At 38.5% G+C, this 21,845-nt stretch overlaps 1 protein-coding gene across 1 annotated transcript in view; it reads right to left on the reverse strand.

The window, feature by feature from the left end:
- Positions 1–639: 639 nt before the first annotated feature.
- Positions 640–21,845, reverse strand: part of NFE2L3 (NFE2 like bZIP transcription factor 3) — a 95,363-nt gene continuing 74,157 nt past the window's right edge. Inside the window, exon 4 of the mRNA XM_077121277.1 lies at positions 640–2,356. Coding sequence (XP_076977392.1) covers positions 1,103–2,356 — 1,254 coding nt within the window. The 3' untranslated portion in view covers positions 640–1,102. The remainder of the gene's footprint in view (positions 2,357–21,845) is intronic.

Raw genomic sequence — 21,845 nt, forward strand, 5'->3', positions numbered from 1 at the left:
AAACCTCAAAATCGTGTAGGATGTGGGAACATCCCTACAGGCTGAAACGGTACTACAATCCTACCTTGTCTTTGGAATAAACAGGTAGTATGAATTTGAGGTGGTCATTTTTGGCAGTTTCCTTGATGCTTCTGACCTAATGAATAAAAAATCCTAGTTCCTTTTGTACTATGGAGTTGTTTCCCTGTAGGTTGATAGCTCCATTACACGACGGAGGCCTGTGACCTACACTCTTGATTGCTGAGGTTTCTCAACCTAAGGCATTAAAAGGCCAATTACAGGCATGTTGTTTTAAGGCTCCTTTTTTTGCAGCCTTAGTTTAGATGACGGCCATGTATTTGGGTTTTTATTTTTCACATGGGCAGGCTCCAGGAATCCAACCCGGGTCTCTGGCATGGCAGGCAGTTATTCTACCACAGAGCCACCGTTGGACCGCCCTTGAGTTTTGCTTTATATCAGCTAGGGCATTACTAAGTTGGCCTCAATTTAGTTTAAGTCTCATCAATTTGTGTATGTTTATAAAACACAGCATGACATTCTACTTGCTAGATTTCCACCTACATACCTGAATATACATACCTGAATATGGGTATTCTGGAAGGATGCCATCAAATTAGAATATCAGCATAAAATGGAGACTTTATAAATTTAAGTATAAAATTTATTTTTAAAGAAAGAAAAGGCTATAAATTAAGTAGAATTAAAATAGCTCTTGAAAAGTTACCCACCTATACTTCAGTGCTACCGCTAAATGAAAATGTTAAGGCATTTCAAGTCATAAAATACCTTACAATTTAGATGTGCAATGTTTGTTCTTGGAAGGGCCCATTTACTATAAAAATGGCTACCAGGTTTTCAGGTACTATATTTGAACATAGTTGACTGCAGTTGGGAATACTTTGCAAAAAGCTGTAGCTTCACCAAATTTCCCAGAAATCTGATTTTTACTTCTTAGGTCTATATAACCTTCAAAATGTAGCATTAACGGGGTGATTTCAATAGTAGTCCTTGAAGATATGTTACATTTTGTATATAAAACTCCAGTCATTAAGTTTAACTTAAGCTAAGTTTCAGTGATTGTAATCCAGATGGGAGTCCATCTTCAATTTCTTCTCTCACTTCTTCGTTTTCCCTTTCGGTTTTCCTTTTTGTGGCCTGATGGCAGCAATTCCTTGGGTACAATCAAAATACTCCCATCATGGGTGCACTGAAGAGCATACTGGTTTGGGCTGACTGGCCTACCTTGGTCATCCCTTAACCTATTGAAAACATCGTGATAAAGCTCATGCAGTTTCTGTTTCATTATGTGAATAGATTTGTTGCACTGGGCCTGCTCTCTCTCAAGGGTTTCCTTTTTTGCTTGCAAATTACATACAGCATTTTCTAGATTCAAAATTACATCTAATTTGCGTTTACGACAGTTCTGAGCTGCTACTTTATTTTTCCCTCTTCTTCTGATATCACGGATGAGTGACACTTGTAAGTCTGTCAGATAGTATCTGCTTAGCATGCTGTTGAAAGAATCAACAGGCATGCGGACAATTTCATCTACAGAAAAAGGAATGTGCAGAGCTTTAGCACGTTGTTCATCACGGCTTAAGTTTCTATCTGTGTCATCAAGGTATCGATTCCTTATCTTTTGAGACTTCCCTGGCCATGAAAGAGATTCAGAACTGGATTCCAGTGCACCTGGCTGTAAGTGGTAAGTGTGGTTATGAAATATTTGTTGAAATGCAAGTTCTTCATGTAAACCAGAATCACTCTGGTCCATGTGACAAAGTTTGTGGGGCTCTGGGTAACAGCCTCCTACAGCTCCTAAGTCATGGAAAACAGATTCAAGATCATTAGTATGACCTGTAGCACCTTCACACATACAGTGAGAGGAATCAGACTTTGTGACAGAGGTGTTACAGCGACTTGAATTTAAGGAGAGCCCAGAATCAGAATCTGGTTCTTCTAAAAGCTGAGAAACTTCTACTGGATCAAAACCTTCTTCCATAGCCAAAGACAGTAAATTTATCTCATCGAATATGCTTACATCAAGGTCATATAGAAGGTCCTGGCTTCTTAGATTCCGCATCTGATTGTCAACAGGTTGAAGAAATCCTGTCAAATTAGTTGCAGGAAGGATCTGCTCAGGACTGGTGGAAGAGTTTAATTGCAGGAAAAGTTCATGCGGCTGTGAAGTCCTTATTACTGCATCTCTTCTAAATGTATTATCGGAGCACAACAATATGGCCTCATGGAGACTCACATCATGACTAATAGCCTGGCTAAAGTCTGCATTGTAATGTGAAGAATTCATGCCATCATTGTTATTGCTGGGAAGAAGTGGGATATCTGCCAGTGAGATACCCTGAAAAAGGAATAAAAAACATTTTAAACCAGTATTTCAGCAACAGTTCTGTTTAATACTTACCTCACTTTTATAACTTTTCCTAGTAAAAATAGTTTGATCTTATACAGTACTAAAGGTTATCAAAAGCCAGGATGTGAGTTGCGTGTTGAGCCCACACTGGAAGGCCAGTAGTCTGTATGGCCAGGAGGGGGGTTTTAGGGGAGTAGGCTGTGAAAAGATCTTTACGCACACTCCTTAAGAAATCAGAACTGGAGAATGTTCCATCGCTAACACATAAAAGGTAATGAAGTCAGGATACTAGGTGGTTCGCTCAATGCTCAGATACTTCTAATTACAAGGAGCTGAAAACAGCTTTCTAAGATGAACATATATAAAAATATCAATTTTTTTATTATACAGGGACCTCAGAGTATGTAGTCCAGTCTTTTATGGAATTATTAAAAGAACTGAGATTTCAATTCTATTTCTGCTCAGAATGAGGAAAACCCAAGAGACTAGCTTCCATCTCAATAAGAAAAAGATGGAATCTACAAAATAACTTCCTGGTCCAATAAGAACTGAGGTATGACAAGCTTCTCAAAAAAGGATGGGACACACTTAATTGTTTAACCTTTAGCAGACATGAAGAAAGATGCCTGTTATAAATTAAGTGGGTAAGGAGAGCTTGAAACAACTAATAAAAGGACAAATCCTATTTGGAACTCTGGATGACAATAGGAACTAGAGGACTCCACACATGCTAAGTTGGGAAAAAAAGGTAGGGGATCTACACCCAGGACCTGCCAGTCCGGATTCCACACCCCCTGCCCCCGCCTCAGTCTTGCATCAGCTTAAGAGTCAAACAGGCAGCAGAGCTTGGGGTCCTCTTGCCGTGGATTAGACTATAAAGCAACTCACAGCACCAAGTAGACCCCAACCAAGTCCACAGAGACTGAGGGCTGAACATAAGTGGCTGGCAAACGGGCTCCTGGAAACAGAACTGTTGCTAAGAGGTGCATATACTCATTCCCATCTCTGTTGGATCACCTAAAAAAAAATTTTTTTTCAACAGTGACCCATTTGGTTCCACAGGGGTGGGGTATGCTAACAAGGAAGTAACCAAAGGCAGAAAAGGCTCACAGAAAGAAAGGGGTAGGGGGAATGAACTGCTCTACAGAAAAAATGAGTCCCAGAAATGAAAAATAATGTGGGGGAGAAAAGTTAAACAACAGATCAGGATTTCCAGAAAAAGAAGAGAAAGGAAACTTCTTCCTGGAGATGAAACAAATGCACATAAAAGGAGGCAATCTTAAAAGTTGTACTACCTATGCAGGTCAAGAATCAGATGAAGAGCTGAGAAAATATGAACAATTAAATGTGGCTACTCTACAGGTACAGCATCAAAGGAGAGCCTTAAAACATAGCTAATCTACAATAAAATCCTGGAAGAAGGATAAAACTCTTAGAGTTAGCCCATCAAAAAAACAGATGCCCAAATGACAGCAAAAAAAATGACCAACTATACTAAGAAAAAGGAAGACATGGGTCAGTCAAGGAAATAACGAAAAAAACTAATCAAAGATGTTCAAACAAATCAAAGTCAATTAAAGGACATGAAGCAAAATATGAATAAAAATAAACTAATGGTTGCTTTAGAGCTAAAACATTAAAACAAAAAAAAATTATGGGGACAAAAGATTCAATAATGACCATCAAAAATACATTAGAAAGAAAAGTCAAGAGGATACTGGGGGGGGGGGGGGTCACTCTTATGCAAGTTTCAGTTAGACATTGCTACCTATCATAACTTGCCAAGCCAAACCCAAACCATTGCAACCAATCCTAAAGTACACCGAGGGCGTTATTTAAGATTCTACAAAGGTTCCATGCACTAGGGTAACTTTCCGGAAACCTACAACGTCCAGATGGGTCCCTGGACCAGATACATCCTGAAATGTAGAGGGGCCAACCTCTCCAGAACATCAGTTAGTTCCATCCACCATCCCATACTATCAACAGCCCCTTCTAACATGAAAAAGTTAGAACAGGCATAGCCCAGATACCCCTAAAAAGTGGAAGAAAGATCCAAGGTGATGGTGGACTTATACAGAGAAAGCAGGGTTTAACAAACGAGTAAGGTTGCTCAATCATTATACTGATAATTCTTTTAGTCTCCAGTACCTTAGAACAATGATAATAAAAACTTAAAATTCTGGAATTGTAACCCATACCAAACTCTGAAATAAGTTCGACAACTAATTATACTGTGCTTTGAAATTTATTGCTTTTTTTTTTTTTTTTTAATTTTTTTTTTTTTAAAGAGAGAGGGAGGAAGGGAAGGAAAGAAAGAAAGACAGAGAAGGAAGGAAGGATGGAAGAAAGGGAAACATCTTTAAACATTTTCTTATTTTATTATATTTTGTTTGTTTGTTTGTTTTTTACATGGGCTAGGGCCGGGAATCGAACCGGGGTCCTCCGGCATGGCAGGCAAGCACTCTTGCCCGCTGAGCCACCGCGGCCCGCCAGAAATTTATTGCTTTTTTGTACGTTATTTTTCACAAAAAAGAAAAATAAGTCACATACACAGCTATACGATGATATTGTGAACCACTAACTGTACACTTTGAATGATTACATTGTATATGAGTATATATAAAAAATAGCAAACTACAACACAGGACAAAAAGAATGAGCAAGTTTACAAAGGAATGTACCTGTACTTGTGGTGAAAAGTACAATAAAGATTAAAAGTGCACTAGAGATGTTCAGATTTGAATAAGTACAAGAATTAGCAAACTGGAACACAGGACAATCAAAATATAGACAGAAGAGAAGAAAGAAAAAAGAATGAAAAAAAGTGAGCAAATCCTAAGGCATCTGTGGGACAACATGAAACATACGAACGTGCATTATGGGAGTCCGAGAAAGAGAAGGAAAAAAAGGCAGAAAGAATATTTGAGAATTTTCTGGCAAAATCAGCCCTTCAAATATGAGGGAGAATTTAAAACATTCACAGATAAACTGAGAAAGTTTGTACAACCAAAAGTCCTCCTTACAAGATTGATAAAGGGAATTCTTAAGGTTGAAAGGAAAAGACAAGAAAAAGTAATTTGGAATGGCATGAAAAAGTGAAGATCTTCAGTAAAGTTAATTAAATGGTTAAATGCAATATTGAATAGTACTGTATCTTCAATAGATAACTCTACTCGTTAATTCCTATAAGAATTAAAATACAATTTAAAAAGAAATAATCATATTTTCTGATAATGGACATACAAAACATACAAAATAATTGTGGGACAAAAACTATATAAAGGGGTACTTTCAGGAATACGGCCGACTAGAGCAGCTTGAGATTAGCCTTGCTCCATGGAAAAGTTAGAGAAGGGACAGGAGGGTGACTGAGGCAGCAATTCGGGAGTACAGCTGACCTGGGAGAGCCTTCTGTACCACATGTGACAGCCCTAGTTGCAGAGGCAGAGGAACAGAGAGGCGTGGAGGCGCGGAGCAGTGGAGCCTGCAGGAGTGCACGGATGGGTACATGGGACCATGAAGCAAGCCAGGCTGTGTTCCTTGGGCATGCTACCCTCACTGGCACAGCCCCTTGACCGGTGGTAACTCACCACACACCCTACTCACCTGAGCCTCCTCACTCACTCCTATTCCCCATGCTCCAGGCACCCCCACCTCACCAGACCCAACTGCACATGCCTGACCCCCACCCCAAGTACAGCCCAACCCACCTCTCCTACACCACTCCCGAGCACTACCTCCCCCCTCCCTGTTCCCTGCAGGCTGTTGCCAGTGCATAAAGGCTGTGGGCACTAACTACCATACCGAGGCTATACCCGCACCCCACCCCATAGTGTAGCATAGCCTCACCCTGCCCTCCCTGAGCTCAGTGCATCCGTTTATGGCATTCCCAGGCCCAGGCATGCCCACAGACCCCCAATAACGTTATTCAGCTCTGGGAATTGCACGTTACAACAGTCCTAGAACCGCACATGCGTACAACCCTCAGCCTCAGTTCCCAGCTCTGAGCAAGTGCTGATCTACACAGTCAGGTCACATCTGCATCTGCCCCCAATCTACAAAGGCATAAAGCCAACCTGCTGCCACAGCTCTACGCATGTGCACAAAGGGCCCCATGCCTTAGACCAGCACATACCAGGGTTACATCCCCCAGACTGGTGCACCCGCACAGCTACATCCTCCCTTGCTGCTGGGCACGCATGTTCACAAGCACCAGCTTAACATCCCCAGCCTGCGCCCATACCTGCCCTGAAACAAATCCTTGTATTAAGTGCTCCACCCCATGCCCTGGTCCCTGCTGTACAACCATCCTGCAAACACAAGGTCTTAGACTACTGAAAGAAATAAAACTCCCAAAGTAAATCAAGATACCTACATGCGACAAAGACAGCAGAAGATCGCTAAGCATATCACAATGCAGACAGATACAGCCCTGCCTAATGACCAAATTAAAACACCTGAGGAGACACAGACGTTGGAACAACTAATCAAAGATGTTCGTACAGCTCTACTTAATAAAATAAGCAGGATAGCAAATGCCATAAAGGAGATCAAGAAGAAAGTAGAAGAGCACAAAGAGGAATTTGAAAGAATAAATAGAAAAATAGCGGATATCACAGAGATTAAAGACTCTGTGCACCAAATAAAAAACATACTAGAGGCACACAACACCAGATTTGAAGAGATAGAAGACAGAATAAGTGATATAGATTACAGGATAATTTACTTCCAAAACTCAAAACAGCAAATGGCAAAAAAGATGGAAAAAACTGAATGGGAACTCAGGGAAATGACAGACAAAACAAAGTGCACAAATGAAAGAATCACTGGTGCCCCAGAAGGAGAAGAGGGGAGTAAAGGGCTAGCAAGAGTAGTTGAGGATATAATAGGGAAAAACGTCCCAGCCCTCATAAAGGACATAAATATACAAGTCAAAGAACTCCAAACAGAATAAATCCAAATAGGCTTTCCTCAAGGCACACACTAATCAGTTTCTCAAATGTTGAAGAGAAGCAGAAAATCCTGAAAGCAACAAGGGAAAAACAATCTACTGTATACATGGGAAATCAAAGTTCAGACTACTCAACTAGCACTGTGGAGGTGAGAAGGCAGTGGTATGATATATTCAAGATCCTGAAAGAGAAAGACTTCCAGACAAAAATTCTGTACCCAGCCAAACTGTCCTTTAAAACTGAGAGAGAGATTAAAGCTTTCATAGACAAAGAAGTTCTGAAAGAATTTGTCAACAAAGGCTGGCCCTACAAGAAATACTAAAAGGAGTTCTGCAAGCTGGAAAAAAAAAAAAAGACAGGAGAGGGAGGTCTGGAGGAGAGCAGAGAATTGAAGAGTGACACTAAGGGTAATTTAAAGAAAACAAAGAGAAAGAGGGAAAATAGAAAGTTATAATACAGAATATGGGGGATTTAGAGATACATAGAAGCTAGAGACAGGTGAACTGTTAAGTAATGATGTTGAACTCCAATGTAAGGGAACAGATAGGAGTGAAGGTAATTCTCTAGTGGGTCGAGAAGTAATATTACCATATTGAAGATGAACAAGATTGAAAGGGGTTGTAAAGGCCTACAAGTCCCACTAACTCACACTAGGAATATGAATGAGTTCTTGTAAGAATTACTTCAAAGATATGATTCTTGTATAACGAGTGTTTAAGTCCAGCGTACAGGGGGAAAACTATTACATGCTATGAGTTATGTTCAGAAGGAATCAGCACCACCACAGCAGCAGCAGAGGTAAATAATGGCGTGAGGGACAAGAGTTAAGAGGAGGTTAAGATTTCCTATTTGATAAGAGTGTATTTATTGGTTTTCTGTCTCAGGAACAATGAAAAGATGTAAAATTGAGAATGTTGATGGACTGTGGACTTAGGGCCCTCTTCATGATGCCCGATGAATGCAGATGGCTGAAGGATGCACTGACAGAGAAGTAGATTGGTGAATGATGGTGTATACTTATGAACAAAGGTTGTGCTGCTACAAAAGGAACAAATTCATGAGGTATGCAATGATATGAATGAACATGTGGGACATTTGGTGAGACAAAATAAGCCAGAAACAAAAGAACAACAATGGTATGGTCACCTTTAGAAAATGCTTATAGAAAACAGGGGCCTAGATTGTAAGCTTTTAGAGCAGACACATTAAATCTGGAGTGGTGATTAATATTTCTGGATTTTGAGAGGCTGTTTTATATATATATAACCTGATATTTAGAGATAAGAACAAAGCCAAACAGGTTGGGGTTAAAGTAATAGGGGTAAGGAAGACAGTGTCTACATTTTAGAACCACACATACTCTTTGAGACCAATGGAAAAAAGTTTATTTGACCTGGAACTGAAAATTTCTGTAGTGCATAATCTAATTCAACCTATCTGTATAGCTCAGTTGAACAACTGAAACACAGACAGCACAGATTGAGAAACAGCTCCTTTAATCCTGTATAGATTATTGTAATGCCTGGAAACATCCTTGAGTATATTAACTACATAATCAAAAAGTATTGGTAAAGTCCCCTGAGGGAGGGGAGAAAGAATATGGAACTATTAAACTTTACCATCAGGGAATCCCCTGATACTGTGTCGAACTTTAGGGACACCCACATCAATAGGCCATGCCCAAGATCATGAGGCTTACTCTTCTGAAGCTTATGTAGACAGCATAGAAGCTTAGACTTAGGCATGCCTAAGAGTTACTTCTGGAGGACCTCTGTTGTCCCTCAGATGTGGCCTCAGTCTCTCTAAGCCCAACTCTGCAAGTGAAATTATTGCCCTTTCCCCTACATGGGACATGACATCCAGGGGTAAAAGTCTCCCTGGCGACGTGGGAGATTCCCAGGGATGAATCCAAACCTGGCACCATGGGATCAACAATTCCATCCTGACCAAAACGGGGAAAAGAAGTGTAATTAATAAAGCATCAGCGGCAGAGAGAGTTTAAATAGAGTCAAGAGGCTACTCTGGAGGTTGCTCATATGCAAGCTTCAGTTAGACCTTGCTACCAGTCAAGAGGCTACTCTGGAGGTTGCTCATACGCAAGCTTCAGTTAGACCTTGCTACCTATCATAACCAGCCAACCCCCAACCTGGACTATTCCAGCCAATCCTAAAGAACACATAGGGCAATTTATAAGATTCTACAAGGGTTCCAGGCACTAGAAAATTTGCCAGAAACATACAACCTCTGGATGGGTCCCTGGCCCAGATAAGTCCTGAAAGCTAGCCCAGCCTCTTCAGAACATCAGACAGTTCCATCTCCCTACCCTATATTGGTAACAGACCCTTCCAATATCAAAGATTGAGAACTCCTATAGCCCAAACAACCCCAATGAGAGGTATGGAAGGATCAAAGGTGATGGTGGAATTATATACAGAAGATAGGACTTAACAAATGAATATGAATGCATACTACAAACTTTGGAATCTATCCTGTAACCACTTTTTGAAGAGTGCTTTGAAAACCATTGCTTTTTAATTTATTTGCTTTGTATATATGTTATACAATAAAAAAAGTTAAAAAATAAAAAAAGATCAAAGGGGATGGTGGAATTTGTAGGTAGGGTTTAACAAATGAGTATGATTGCTGAATCATTATACTGATATTTCTTTTAGTCTCTAGTATATCATAGCAGCTAGAAGTAAAAACCTCAAATTGTGGAATTGTAATCCATACCAAAATCTGAATCTGTTCTACAACTGTTTCATTGTGCTTTAAAATGTATTGCTTTTTTGTATATATGTTATTTTTCTGAGAAAAAAGAGAAAAAAAAGTCGATTGTGATGATAAATGCATAGCTATATGATATTGTGAAAAATATAGATTTAATTCTTTTTACCATGTAAATAATAAATACAAAATGATAAAAAAAATTGAAAAAAAACTTTATTAAGAGGAAATGGAGGGATATGGGAACAGAGACAATGTATGCTACTGAAGTTAAGTTGTAGTGTTTTTTTCCAAATTCATAAGTTAGACTTAAATTGCATAATACAAAGGGTATAATCTGTTGTGTAATACCAAGGGTAACCACAAAGATAGTATTTTAAAAACATACTGAAACAGATGAGAAAAGGATCAATGAGATACATCACAAAAGATACACAGATACATCACAAATATACACAGAAAAAGGAGACTGAAATTAAGGAAGATGCAAAAAAGGTATGACAAAAAAAAACAAAAGGTCAAAACGGCTGAAATAAGTACTGCCTTTACAGTAATAATACTGAAAGTTAAGGGATTAAACCAAAATTAGACAGTTTGGTAGAACAGATAAAGAAGCATGATCCAGCTAAATATTGAATACAAGAGACAACAAAACTGAGCCCAAAGATACAAACAGACTGAAAGTGAAAGGATGGAAAAAGATAATTAATGCACATTGTGCCAGTTTGAAAATAATATGTAGCGCAGAAAAGCCATGTTTTAATCCTGATTCCATTTTGTGAAGGCAGCCATTTCTCTTAATCCTGATTTAATAAAGTAGGTTGGGGTCTTTTATTAGATTATCTCCATCGAGACGTGGCATACCCAATAGTGGATATTAACTTTGATTAGATGGAGATGTGACTCCACCCATTCCAGCTGGTTCTTAATTAGTTTACTGGAATCCTTTAAAAGAGCAAATATGGAGAGGGGCCAAGATGGTGGCTTAGGAATGTGCGCATTTTAGTTCGTTCTCCAGAACAATTACTAAATAACCAGAAACAGTACAGAACAGCTCCAGGGGGCACATCAGTGACGGGACACACAGTGTACCCAAGTCTGGACCAGCTGCGAGCCTCCCCAGAACTGTGAGTTTCCCAAGCCATGACAGCTGGTGCCCCTCCCCAACAGGCTGCGTCCCAGAGGGGAAAGGAAAGAGACTTTAACAGCAGCAGGGGCTGAGACCAACAAACGCCAATTGTGGCATTAATTAACAAATTCGAACTACTAAAAGTAGGCCCCCAGCTCAGGTAAACCTGGTCAAAGCAGAGGTCTCTGGGCTAGTGGAAAAAGAAAAAAAGAAAAGAAACAGAGGTTTTTGCAGCTGTGCTTCTACAAAGGCTTGCTACCCTCTGGATTCAGTGGCAGGGCCTCTCAGGCTGAACTGCCCCAGGCATAGGCAGAAACAAGCTCCTTTCGGGGCTTGTCTGGAGCCTGTGCCTTCCCCAAGGGAGGGGTGAAGCCCAACTCAGGTGGAATCCCTCCCTCAAGGAATTCAAACACCAGGGCTTGGTAATTTGAAGCTATTAAAACCAGCCTACAACCTTTCCTCCGTCTCCACCACGCCTCCAGCAGGGAGAGTCTGCCAAAGTTAAAGGTACCGCATCATCTTATGCTGGTGGGACCCGCAGGTAGACAAGCACCACATACTGGGCAGGATAAGAAAAACAGAGCCCAGAGAATTCACAGGAAAGTCTTTCATCCTGCTGGGTCTCACCCTCAGGGAAAACCGACACAGGTGACTCCTGCCCCCTGACAGGAGGCCAGTGTGGTCTGGGAAAATCCAGCTGGGGTGATAATACCTACGTAGACCATCCTAAGGGTGAGGGAGGGGAGAGGCACCATACAAGCAGGGCAAGAAACAAGAAAACAAGAACTGAAAAATTCTCCGTTAAACAAAACCTAAGCTAGAGGTCCAGAAAAAGCTGAACTGAATGTCAAAAACAGAGAGACAACAAATTCATACAGCAAGAAAACCCTAGGTAAAAGAAGTGAAAGCAATCTCCAGACTAAACTAGTTAAGGTAATTAAATGTCTAGATGCCAGCAAAAAATAACAAATCACACCAGGAAAATTGAAGATATGGCTCAAAGGAACAAACCAAAAATTCAAATGAGATACAGGAGTTGAAACAATTAATTCAGAATATACGAACAAACATGGAAAACCTCATCAAAAAACCAAATCAATGAATTGAGGGAGGATATAAAGAAGGCAAGGAAGAAAGAAGAAATGGAAAGTCTGAAAAAACAAATCATGGAACTTATGGGAATGAAAAGCACAGTAGAAGAGATGAAAACAACAATGGAAACCTACAATGGTAGATTTCGAGAGGCAGAGGATAGGATTAGTGAACTGGAGGATGGAACATCTGAAATCTGACAAGAAACAATAACTATAGGGGAAAAAATGGAAAAATATGAGCAGGGACTCAGGGAATTGAAGGACAATATGAAGCGCATGAATATACGTGTTGTGGGTGTCCCAGAAGGAGAAGAGAAAGGAAAAGGAGGAAAAAAACTAATGGAGGAAATTATCACTGAAAATTTCCCAACTCTTATGAAAGACTTAAAATTACGGATCCAAGAAGTGCAGCGTACCCCAAAGAGAACAGATCCAAATAGACGTACTCCAAGACACTTACTAATCAGAATGTCAGCAAAGAGAAAGAGAGAATCTTGAAAGCAGCAAGAGAAAAGCAATCTATCACATACAAGGGAAACCCAATAAGACTATGCGTAGATTTTCACCAGAAACCATGGAGGCGAGAAGACAGTTGGATGATATATTTAAATTACTAAAAGAGATAAACTGCCAACCAAGAATTCTATATCCAACAAAACTGTCCTTCAAAAATGAGGGAGAAATTAAAACATTTTCAGACAATAGAGGAAATATTTGGGAGAAACCTCAGAAACAACAGAGTCTAGAGAAAGGACGGAAGCCTTAAAGCCAACAGAAACTTCACAGCAGAGCTGACACTGATGTGGACATGTGGAGAACAGACACATGGATGACTGGAGATGCTTGAGGCCCAGCAGGTGTTGCCATGAAATGTTAAGCAAGGCAGAACCTGGAGAGAGCCAAGGGAAGCAAAGAGATGAGAGCCAGCCCTGGAGAAGCAAAGTCAGGAACCCCAACAGCAACAGGGGCTGAATGCAACGAAGCCCAGGGGCAAGGGACCAGCAGATGCCAGACACATGACTTCCCACCTGACAGAGGTGTTCCTGGCCATTGGCCTTTCTTGAGTGAAGGTAACCTGTTGTTGGTGCCTTAATTTGGACACTTTTACTTCCTGAGAACTGTAAACTCATAACTTTTAAAATTTCCCTTTATAAAAGTCATTCCAGTTTCTGTATATTGCATTATCACAGCTAGCAGAAAAATACACATAGTAACCAAAATAAAGCTGGGGTAGCTATACTAGTATCAGATAAAACAGACTTTAAGTGAAAAGTTGTTATAAGAAACAAAGAAGGCCACTACGTATTAATAAAAAGTCAATCCACCAAGAAGAAATAACAATCAAATATTTATGTACTTAACCAAAGTGCTGCAAAATGCACGAGGGAACACTGGCAAAACTGAAGGGAGAAATAAGACACCTTTACTATAATAGTTGGAGACTTCAATACACCACTTTCATCATTAGAGAACATTTAGAAGAACAGTAAGAAACAGAGATCTTGAATAATATAATAAATGACAACACCTAAACAGACATATACAGAACAATGTATACTAAAAAACAGTAGGATACACATTCTTCTCCAGGACAGACCACTTGCTGGGTCACAAAACAAGTCTCAATATATTTAAAAAGTCTGAAATTATAAACACATAATTTATATATGTTTATAAATTATAAAGCATCTTCTCTGATCACAGTGGAATGAAGGTGACATATCAATAACAGACAAGAACTGGAAAATTCACAAATACATGGAAGCTTAATGCACTCTTAAACAATCAGTGGGTCAAACAAGAAATCACAAGGGAAATCAGTAAATATCTTGAGATAAATTAAAATGAGAAGACAGCCTATCAAAATTTATGGGATAGAGTGAAAGCAATGCTGAGAGAGAAATTTATAGCCCTAGATGCCTACATTAAAAAAGAAGAAAGTAGGGATGCACAGGTGGTTCAGTAGTAGACCGCTCACCCACCATGCAGGGGACCTGGGTTCGATTCCTGGCCCCTGTACCACCAACACCACTGCAGCACTCCCCCCACAAAGAAAAAAGACAAAAGAACTAAAATCAAAGACCTAATTGGAGGGCAGGCCACAGTGGCTCAGCAGGCAAGAACGCTTGCCTGCCATGCCCAAGGACCCAGGTTCGATTCCTGGTGCCTGCCCATAAAAAAAAATAAAAAAAAATAAAAAAGACCTAATTGGACACTTGGAAGAAATAGAAAAAGAATGGAAAACGATCTGAAAACAAGCAGAAGAAAGAAATAAACAGCAGAGCAGAAATAAATGAAAGAAAATTAAAAAAAAACAGAATTAACAAAGCCTATCTTTGATAAGATCAACAAAATTGACAAACCTTTAGCTAAACTGACAGTGTGCAAATGAAATTGGAAACGACTCCACAGAAATGAACAGGATTATGAGAAAATACTAGGAATAGCTGTATGCCAACAAATTAAACAACCCTAGATGAAATGGAAGAATACCTAGAAATAAGCAAATTACCCAGACTGACTCTAGGAGAAATAGATCTCAATGGAGCAATTACAAATAAAGAGACTGAATTAGTCACCAAAAATCCTAAAAAAATAAACCAAGGACCAGATGGCTTCACAGCTGCATTCTAACAAGTATTCCAAGAATAATTATTAGCAATCCTACTCAAAGTCTTCTAAAAAGTTAAACAGAAAGGAACACTACCTAATTCATTCTATGAGGCCTACATCACTCTAATACCAAAGCCAGACAGAGATACTACCAGAAAATTCACACTAATTTCTCTAATGAATACAGATGGAAAAATCCTCAACAAAATTTTGGAAAATCAAATTTAACTGCACATTAAAAGAACGATATACCATGATCAAGTGGGATTTATCACAGGTATGTAAGGGTGGTTCAACATAAGAAATCAATTGATATAATAACATTATTATACTAACATTATTATAATAACATTAACAAATCAAAGGGGGAAGTGCATAATCATCTTTATTGATGCAGAAAAACATTTGACAAAATCCAGCATCCTTTCTGGAAAGCTTTTTCACTAAGATCTGGAAAAAGACAAAGATACCCACTGTCATCACTGTTATTCTACATTGTACTAGAAGTTGCAGACATAGCAATTAGGCTAGAAATAAAAGGTATACAAATTGAAAAGGAAGAAGTAAAACTTTCATTATTTGTTGAAAGCATGATCCTATATAGAGAAAATCCCAAAAAATCTACAACAAAGCTACTAAACCTAATAAATTCAGCAAAGTGGGAGGGTGCAAGACCAATACCCCCAAATCAGTAGTGCTTCTAGACACCAGTAGTGAGCAATCTCAGAATAAAATCAAGAAAAATATCCATTTACAACAGTAACTACAAAGTAAGTAAAACTGAATTAACTTAAGCAAGTATATAAAGGACTTACACACCAAAAACTACAAAACACTGCTAAAAGGAATTAAAGAATATCAACAGAAAACTACAAAACAATGCTAAAAGAAATTAAAGAATATCTAAATAAATAGAAGGATATTCCATGTTCATAGATTGGAAGACTAAATTTTGTAAAGATGTCAATTCTACCCAAAACGATATACAAATTCAACACAATCCTAAATTCCAATAGCACTTGTGAAGCTTATGCAGGTAGGGGAGAAGCTTAGCCTAAGAGTTACTTCTGGAGGGCCTCTTTTGTTGCTCAGATGTGGCCTCAGTCTCTCTTAAGCACAATTCGGCAAGTGAAATCATTGCCCTCCCCACTACATGGGACATGATATGCAGGGATGAAAGTCTCCCTGGGAGTGGGGGAGATGCCTCCCAGGGATAAGTAGCCCTGGCACCATGGGATTGACAACTCCATCCTGGCTAAAAGTGGGAAAAGAAGTGTAATTAATAAAGTATCAGTGGCAGAGAGAGTTCAAATAGAGTCGAGAGGCTACTCTGGAGGTTGCTCATACACAAGCTTCAGGTAGACCTTGCTACCTATCATAACTTGTCAGACCCCAACTGAAACCACTCCAGCCAATCCTGAAGAATACCTACAGCAACATATAAGATTCTGTGAGAATAATGTTAGAACACTGAATGAAGCCAGAGTAGAATGAAAGAGGGAGGAAGCCTGGGGAAACAAATGATATCAGAAGGAAAGATATATGATAAAGACTGAGATGGTATAATCTAGGAATACCTAGAGTGTATAATGATAGTGATGAAATGTACAAATTAAAAAATGTTTTTGTTTGAGGAAGAACAAAGGAATGTCAATACCGCAGGGTGCTGAATATAGATGCTAATTAATATTTTAAAACTTTAACTTATGTGTGAGACTAAATCAAAAAATGTTTATTTGGTATAAAATTTATACTTTGACTAGTGAATTTCCTAATATAACTTATGTGGACAGCTTAACTGAGCATCATAAGTACATGGAACCTTGAGTAGGGCATGAGATTTTGTAGGTTTGTCCAGAGTGATGCCTCGATAATTCCCAGAAGGATTTGAACAGTGAATAAAAAAGTATTTGCAGAGTCCCCTTGGGGGAATGGTGAGAAATGGGGAAAATCCAACTTCCCCAAGTGGAGAATTCTTGATATTCTCACAAGCAGTGGGGACAACCAAAGCAATAGGCTGAGCCCCCAATCTTGGGGACTGTTCATATGAAACTTAACCCTGCAAAGGATAGGATAAGCCTACTTAAAACCAGGTCTAAGAGTCACCCCCAAGAGAACCTTTTTTGTTGCTCAGATGTGGCCTCTCTCTCTCAGCCAACATGACAAGCAAACACACTGCCCTCCTCCTGTCTGTATGGGACATGACTCCCAGGGGTGTGGACCTTCCTGGCAACGTGGGACAGAAATCCTAGAATGAGCTGGGACTCAGCACCAAGGGACTGAGAAAACCTTCTCAACCGAAAGGGGGAAGACAGAAATGAGACAAAATAAAGTGTCAATGGCTGAGAGATTCTTAACAGAGTCGACAGGTTATCCTGGAGGTTATTCTTACGCACTAAATAGGTATCACCTTTTTAGTTAAGGTGAAACAGAGAGGCTGGAGGGAACTGCCTGAAAATGTAGAACTGTGTTCCAGTAGTCATTCTTGAAGATGATTGTATAATGATATAGCTTTCGCAATGTGACTTTGTGATTGTGAAAACCTTGTGTCTGATGCTTCTTTTATCTATCTTAGGGACAGGTAAGTAAAACATATGGATTAAAAATAAGTAAATAATAGGGGGAACAAATGTTAAAATAAATTTAGTAGATTGAAATGGTAGTGAGGGGTAAGGAGGATGATATGTATGAATTTTTTTCTGTTTTCTTTTTTTTTCTGAATTGATGCAAATGTTCTAAGAAATGATTATGATGATGAATATACAACTTTGTGATGATACTATATGAGTTAATGTTACAGATTTTTGCACATTAATTTTATATCCTGCCACCTTGCTGAATTTGTTGATTAGCTCAAGTAACTTTACTGTAGTTTTTCAGGATCTTCCAAGTATAGTCTCATATCATCTGTAAATAATGAGAGTTTTACTTCTTCCTTTCCAATTTGGATGCCTTTTATTTCTCTGTCCTGCCTGATTGCTCCAGCTAGAACTTCTAGCACAATGTTAAGTAATAGTGGTGACAGCGGAGATCTTTGTCTTTTACCTGATCTTTGGCAGAAAGCTTTCAGTCTCACCATTGAGTACGATGCTGGCTATGGGTTTTTCATATATTCCCTTTATCATATTGAGGTAGTTACCTTTGATTCCTATCCTTTGGAGTGTTTTTAATAGAAAAGGATGCTGCTGAATTTTGTCAAATGCTTTTTCAGCATCAATTGAGATGATCATGTGATTTTTTCCTTTCGATTTGTTAATGTGCTCTATTACATTAATTGATTTTCTTGTGTTGAACCATCCTTGCATTCCTGGCATAAACCCCACTTGGTCATGGTGTATAATTCCTTTAATGTGCTGTTGGATTCAATTTGCTAGTATTCTATTGAGAATTTTTGCATCTATATTCATTAGAGAGATTGGCCTATAATTTTCCTTTCTTGTAGCATCTTTACCTAGCTTTGGTATTAAAATATTAGCTTCATAAAATTAATTAGGTAGAGTTTCTTTTTCCTGAAGTTTTTGGAAAAGTTTGAGCAGGACTGGTGTTAGCTCTTTCTGGAATGTTTGATAAAATTCCCCTATGAAGCCAACTGGCCCTGGGCTTTTCTTTGTAGGAAGATTTTTGATGACTGATTAAATCTCTTTACTTGGGATTGGTTTATCGAGATCCGCTATTTCTTCCTGAGTCAGTGTAGCTTGTTTGTGTGTCTCCAGGAATTTGTCCATTTCATCTAAGTTGTCTAGTTTGCTGGTATATAGTTGTTCATAGTATCCTTTTATGATTTCTTTTATTTCTTCGGGTTCTGTGGTAACACACTCCTTCTCATTTCTGATTTTGTTCATTTGCATCCTCTCTCTTTTATTCTTTGTCAGTCTTGCTAGTGGCCCATCAATTTTATTGATTTTCTCAAAGAACCAAATTATTGATTCTTTCTATTGTTCTCCCATTCATTTATCTCTGCTTTAATCTTTATTATTTCTCTTCTCCTATTTGCTTTGAAGTTTGTTGTACTTTCTCAAGTTCCTCCAGGTTTGTTGTTAAGTCCTCAATTTTTGCTCTTTCTTATTTTTAAAAATAGCATTTAGGGCAATAAATTTCCCTCAGCACAGCCTTTGCCACATTCCCTAAGTTCTGGTAAGTTGTATTCTCATTTTCATTCATCTCCAGATAGCTTCTGATTTCTGTCAGGTGATTTCTCCTTTGACCCACTGGTTGTTTAAGAGTGTTATTTAATCTCCATATATTTGTGAATGTTCTCGTTCTTTGATGGTTATTGAGATCCAGCTTCATCCCATTGTGATCAGAGGAAGTGCTTTGAATAATCTCAGTATTTTATATATTTATAAAGGCCTGTTTTGTGCCCCAGCATATGATCTATCCTCGAGAATGTTCCATGAGCACTAGAGAAGAATGTATAACCTTGTGCTTTGGGGTGCAATGGCCTATATATGTCTGTTAGGTCTAATTCATTTATGAAGTCATTTAACTTCTCTATTTCCTTGTTGATCTTCTGTCTGGTTGTTCTATTTATAGAGGAGAGTGGTGTATTGAAGTCTTCTACTATTATTGTTGAAACATCTATCGTTCCCTTCAGTTTTGCTAATGTCTGTCTCACGTACTTTGGAGCTCCTTAATTGGGAGCATAAACATTTATGATTGTTATATCTTCTTGGTGAATTGACCCCTTAATTAGTCTTTCCTTGTCTCTTATGTCTTTACATTTAAAGTCTATTTTGTCAGATATTAGTATAGCTACTCATGCTTTCTTCTGGTTACAACTTGCATGGGAAATCTTCTTCCATCCCTTCACTTTCAATCTATTTGCATCCTTGTGTCTAAGATGAGTCTGTTGTAAACAACATATGGCTAGATTATGTTTCTTAATTCATTCTGCCAATCTATACCTTTTGATTGGTAAGTTTTGTCTGTTAACATTCAAAGTTATTACTGAAAATGTGTTTCTTGATTCTACCATCTTATCTTTTTTTATTTTATTCATCAGATCTATATATTCTATTCCCTCTTTCTCTTTGTATTCTTTAAATTACCCTTAGTGGTACTCTTCAATTCTGTGTCCTCCTCCAGACCTCCCTATCCTGTCTTTTTTTTTTAGCCAGCAGAACTCCTTTTAGTATTTCCTTTAGGGCTGGGTCTCTTGTTGACAGATTCTTTCAGGACTACTTCATCTCTGAATACTTTAATCTCTCCCTCAATTTTGAAGGACAGTTTGGCTGGGTACAGAATTCTTGGGTGGAAGTCTTTCTTTTTCAGGATCTTGAACATATCATACCACTGCCTTCTTGCTTCCAGGGAACTGAACTCAAGTCTTGTGTGATTTCGCTTGTATGAAGTAGATTATTTTTCTCTTACCACTTTCAGGATTTTCTGCTTCTCTTCAACATTTGACAAACTAATTAGTATATGCCTTGGGGAAGGCCTATATGGATTTATTCTGTTAGGAGTTCTTTGAGTTTCTTTGACTTGTATACTTACATCCTTTAGGGGTTGGGAAGTTTTCCCCCATTATAGCCTCAACTACTCTTGAGGGAGTACTCAAACTACTCACTTGGAACACCAATGATTTTTATATTTGTGTGCTTTGTTTTGTCTATCATTTCCCTGAGTTCCTATTCCATTTTTTCCATCTTTTTTGCCCTTTGCTTTTTTGAGTCTTCTGAAGTCAATTATCCTGTTCTCCCTATTATCACTTATTCTTTCTTCTGTCTCTTCAAATCTGGTGTTGTATCCCTCTAGTACGTTTTTTATTCGGTCAAGAGCCTTTAATCTCCGTGATACATGCTATTTTTCTATTTATTCTTTCAAATTCCTCTTTATGCTCTTCTACTGTCTTCTTCATCTCCTTTATGTCACTTGCTATCCCACTTATTTTATTAAGTAGAGCTGAATGGACATCTTTGATTAGTTGTTTTACATTTGAAGTCTAATTTGTTGGATATTAGTATAGCCACTCCTGCTCTTTTCTGGTTGTTATTTGCATGAAATATCTTTTCCCAACCTTTCACTTTCAACCTATGTTTATCTTTGGGTCTAAGATGTGTTTCCTGTAGACAGCATATAGAAGGATCCTGTTTTTTAATCCATTCTGCCATTCTATGTCTTTTGATTGGGGAATTCAGTCCATTGACATTTAGTGTTATTACTGTTTGGATAATATTTTCCTCTAACATTTTGCCTTTTGTATTATATATATCATATCTGATTTTCCTTCTTTCTACACTCTTTTCCATATCTCTCTCTTCTGTCTTTTTGTATCTGACTCTAGTGCTCCCTTTAGTATTTCTTGCAGAGCTGGTCTCTTGGTCACAAATTCTTTCAGTGACTTTTTGTCTGAGAATGTTTTAATTTCTCCCTCATTTTTGAAGGATAATTTTGCTGGATATAGGAGTCTTGGTTGGCAGTTTTTCTCTTTTAGTATTTTAAATATATCATCCCACTGTCTTCTAGCTTCCATGGTTTCTGCTGAGAAATCTACACAAAGTCTTATTGGGTTTCCCTTGTATGTAATGGATTGTTTTTCTCTTGCTGCTTTCAAGATCTTCTCTTTCTCTTTGACCTCTGACATTCTAACTAGTAAGTGTCTTGGAGAACGCCTATTTGGGTCTAATCTCTTTGGGGTGCGCTGCACTTCTTGGATCTGTAATTTTAGGTCTTTCATAAGAGTTGGGAAATTTTCAGTGATAATTTCTTCCATTAGTTTTTCTCCTCCTTTTCCCTTCTCTTCTCCTTCTGGGACACCCACAACACGTATATTTGTGCGGTTCATATTGTCCTTGAGTTCCCTGATACCCTGTTCAAAATTTTCCATTCTTTTCCCTATAGTTTCTGTTTCTTTTTGGAATTCAGATGTTCCATCCTCCAAATCACTAATTCTATCTTCTGTCTCTTTAAATCTATCATTGTAGCTATCCATTATTTTTTCTATGTTTGCTACTTTATCC

Source organism: Tamandua tetradactyla, chromosome 1 (genome assembly GCF_023851605.1).
Source record: "Tamandua tetradactyla isolate mTamTet1 chromosome 1, mTamTet1.pri, whole genome shotgun sequence".
Classification (NCBI taxonomy): Eukaryota; Metazoa; Chordata; class Mammalia; order Pilosa; family Myrmecophagidae; genus Tamandua; species Tamandua tetradactyla.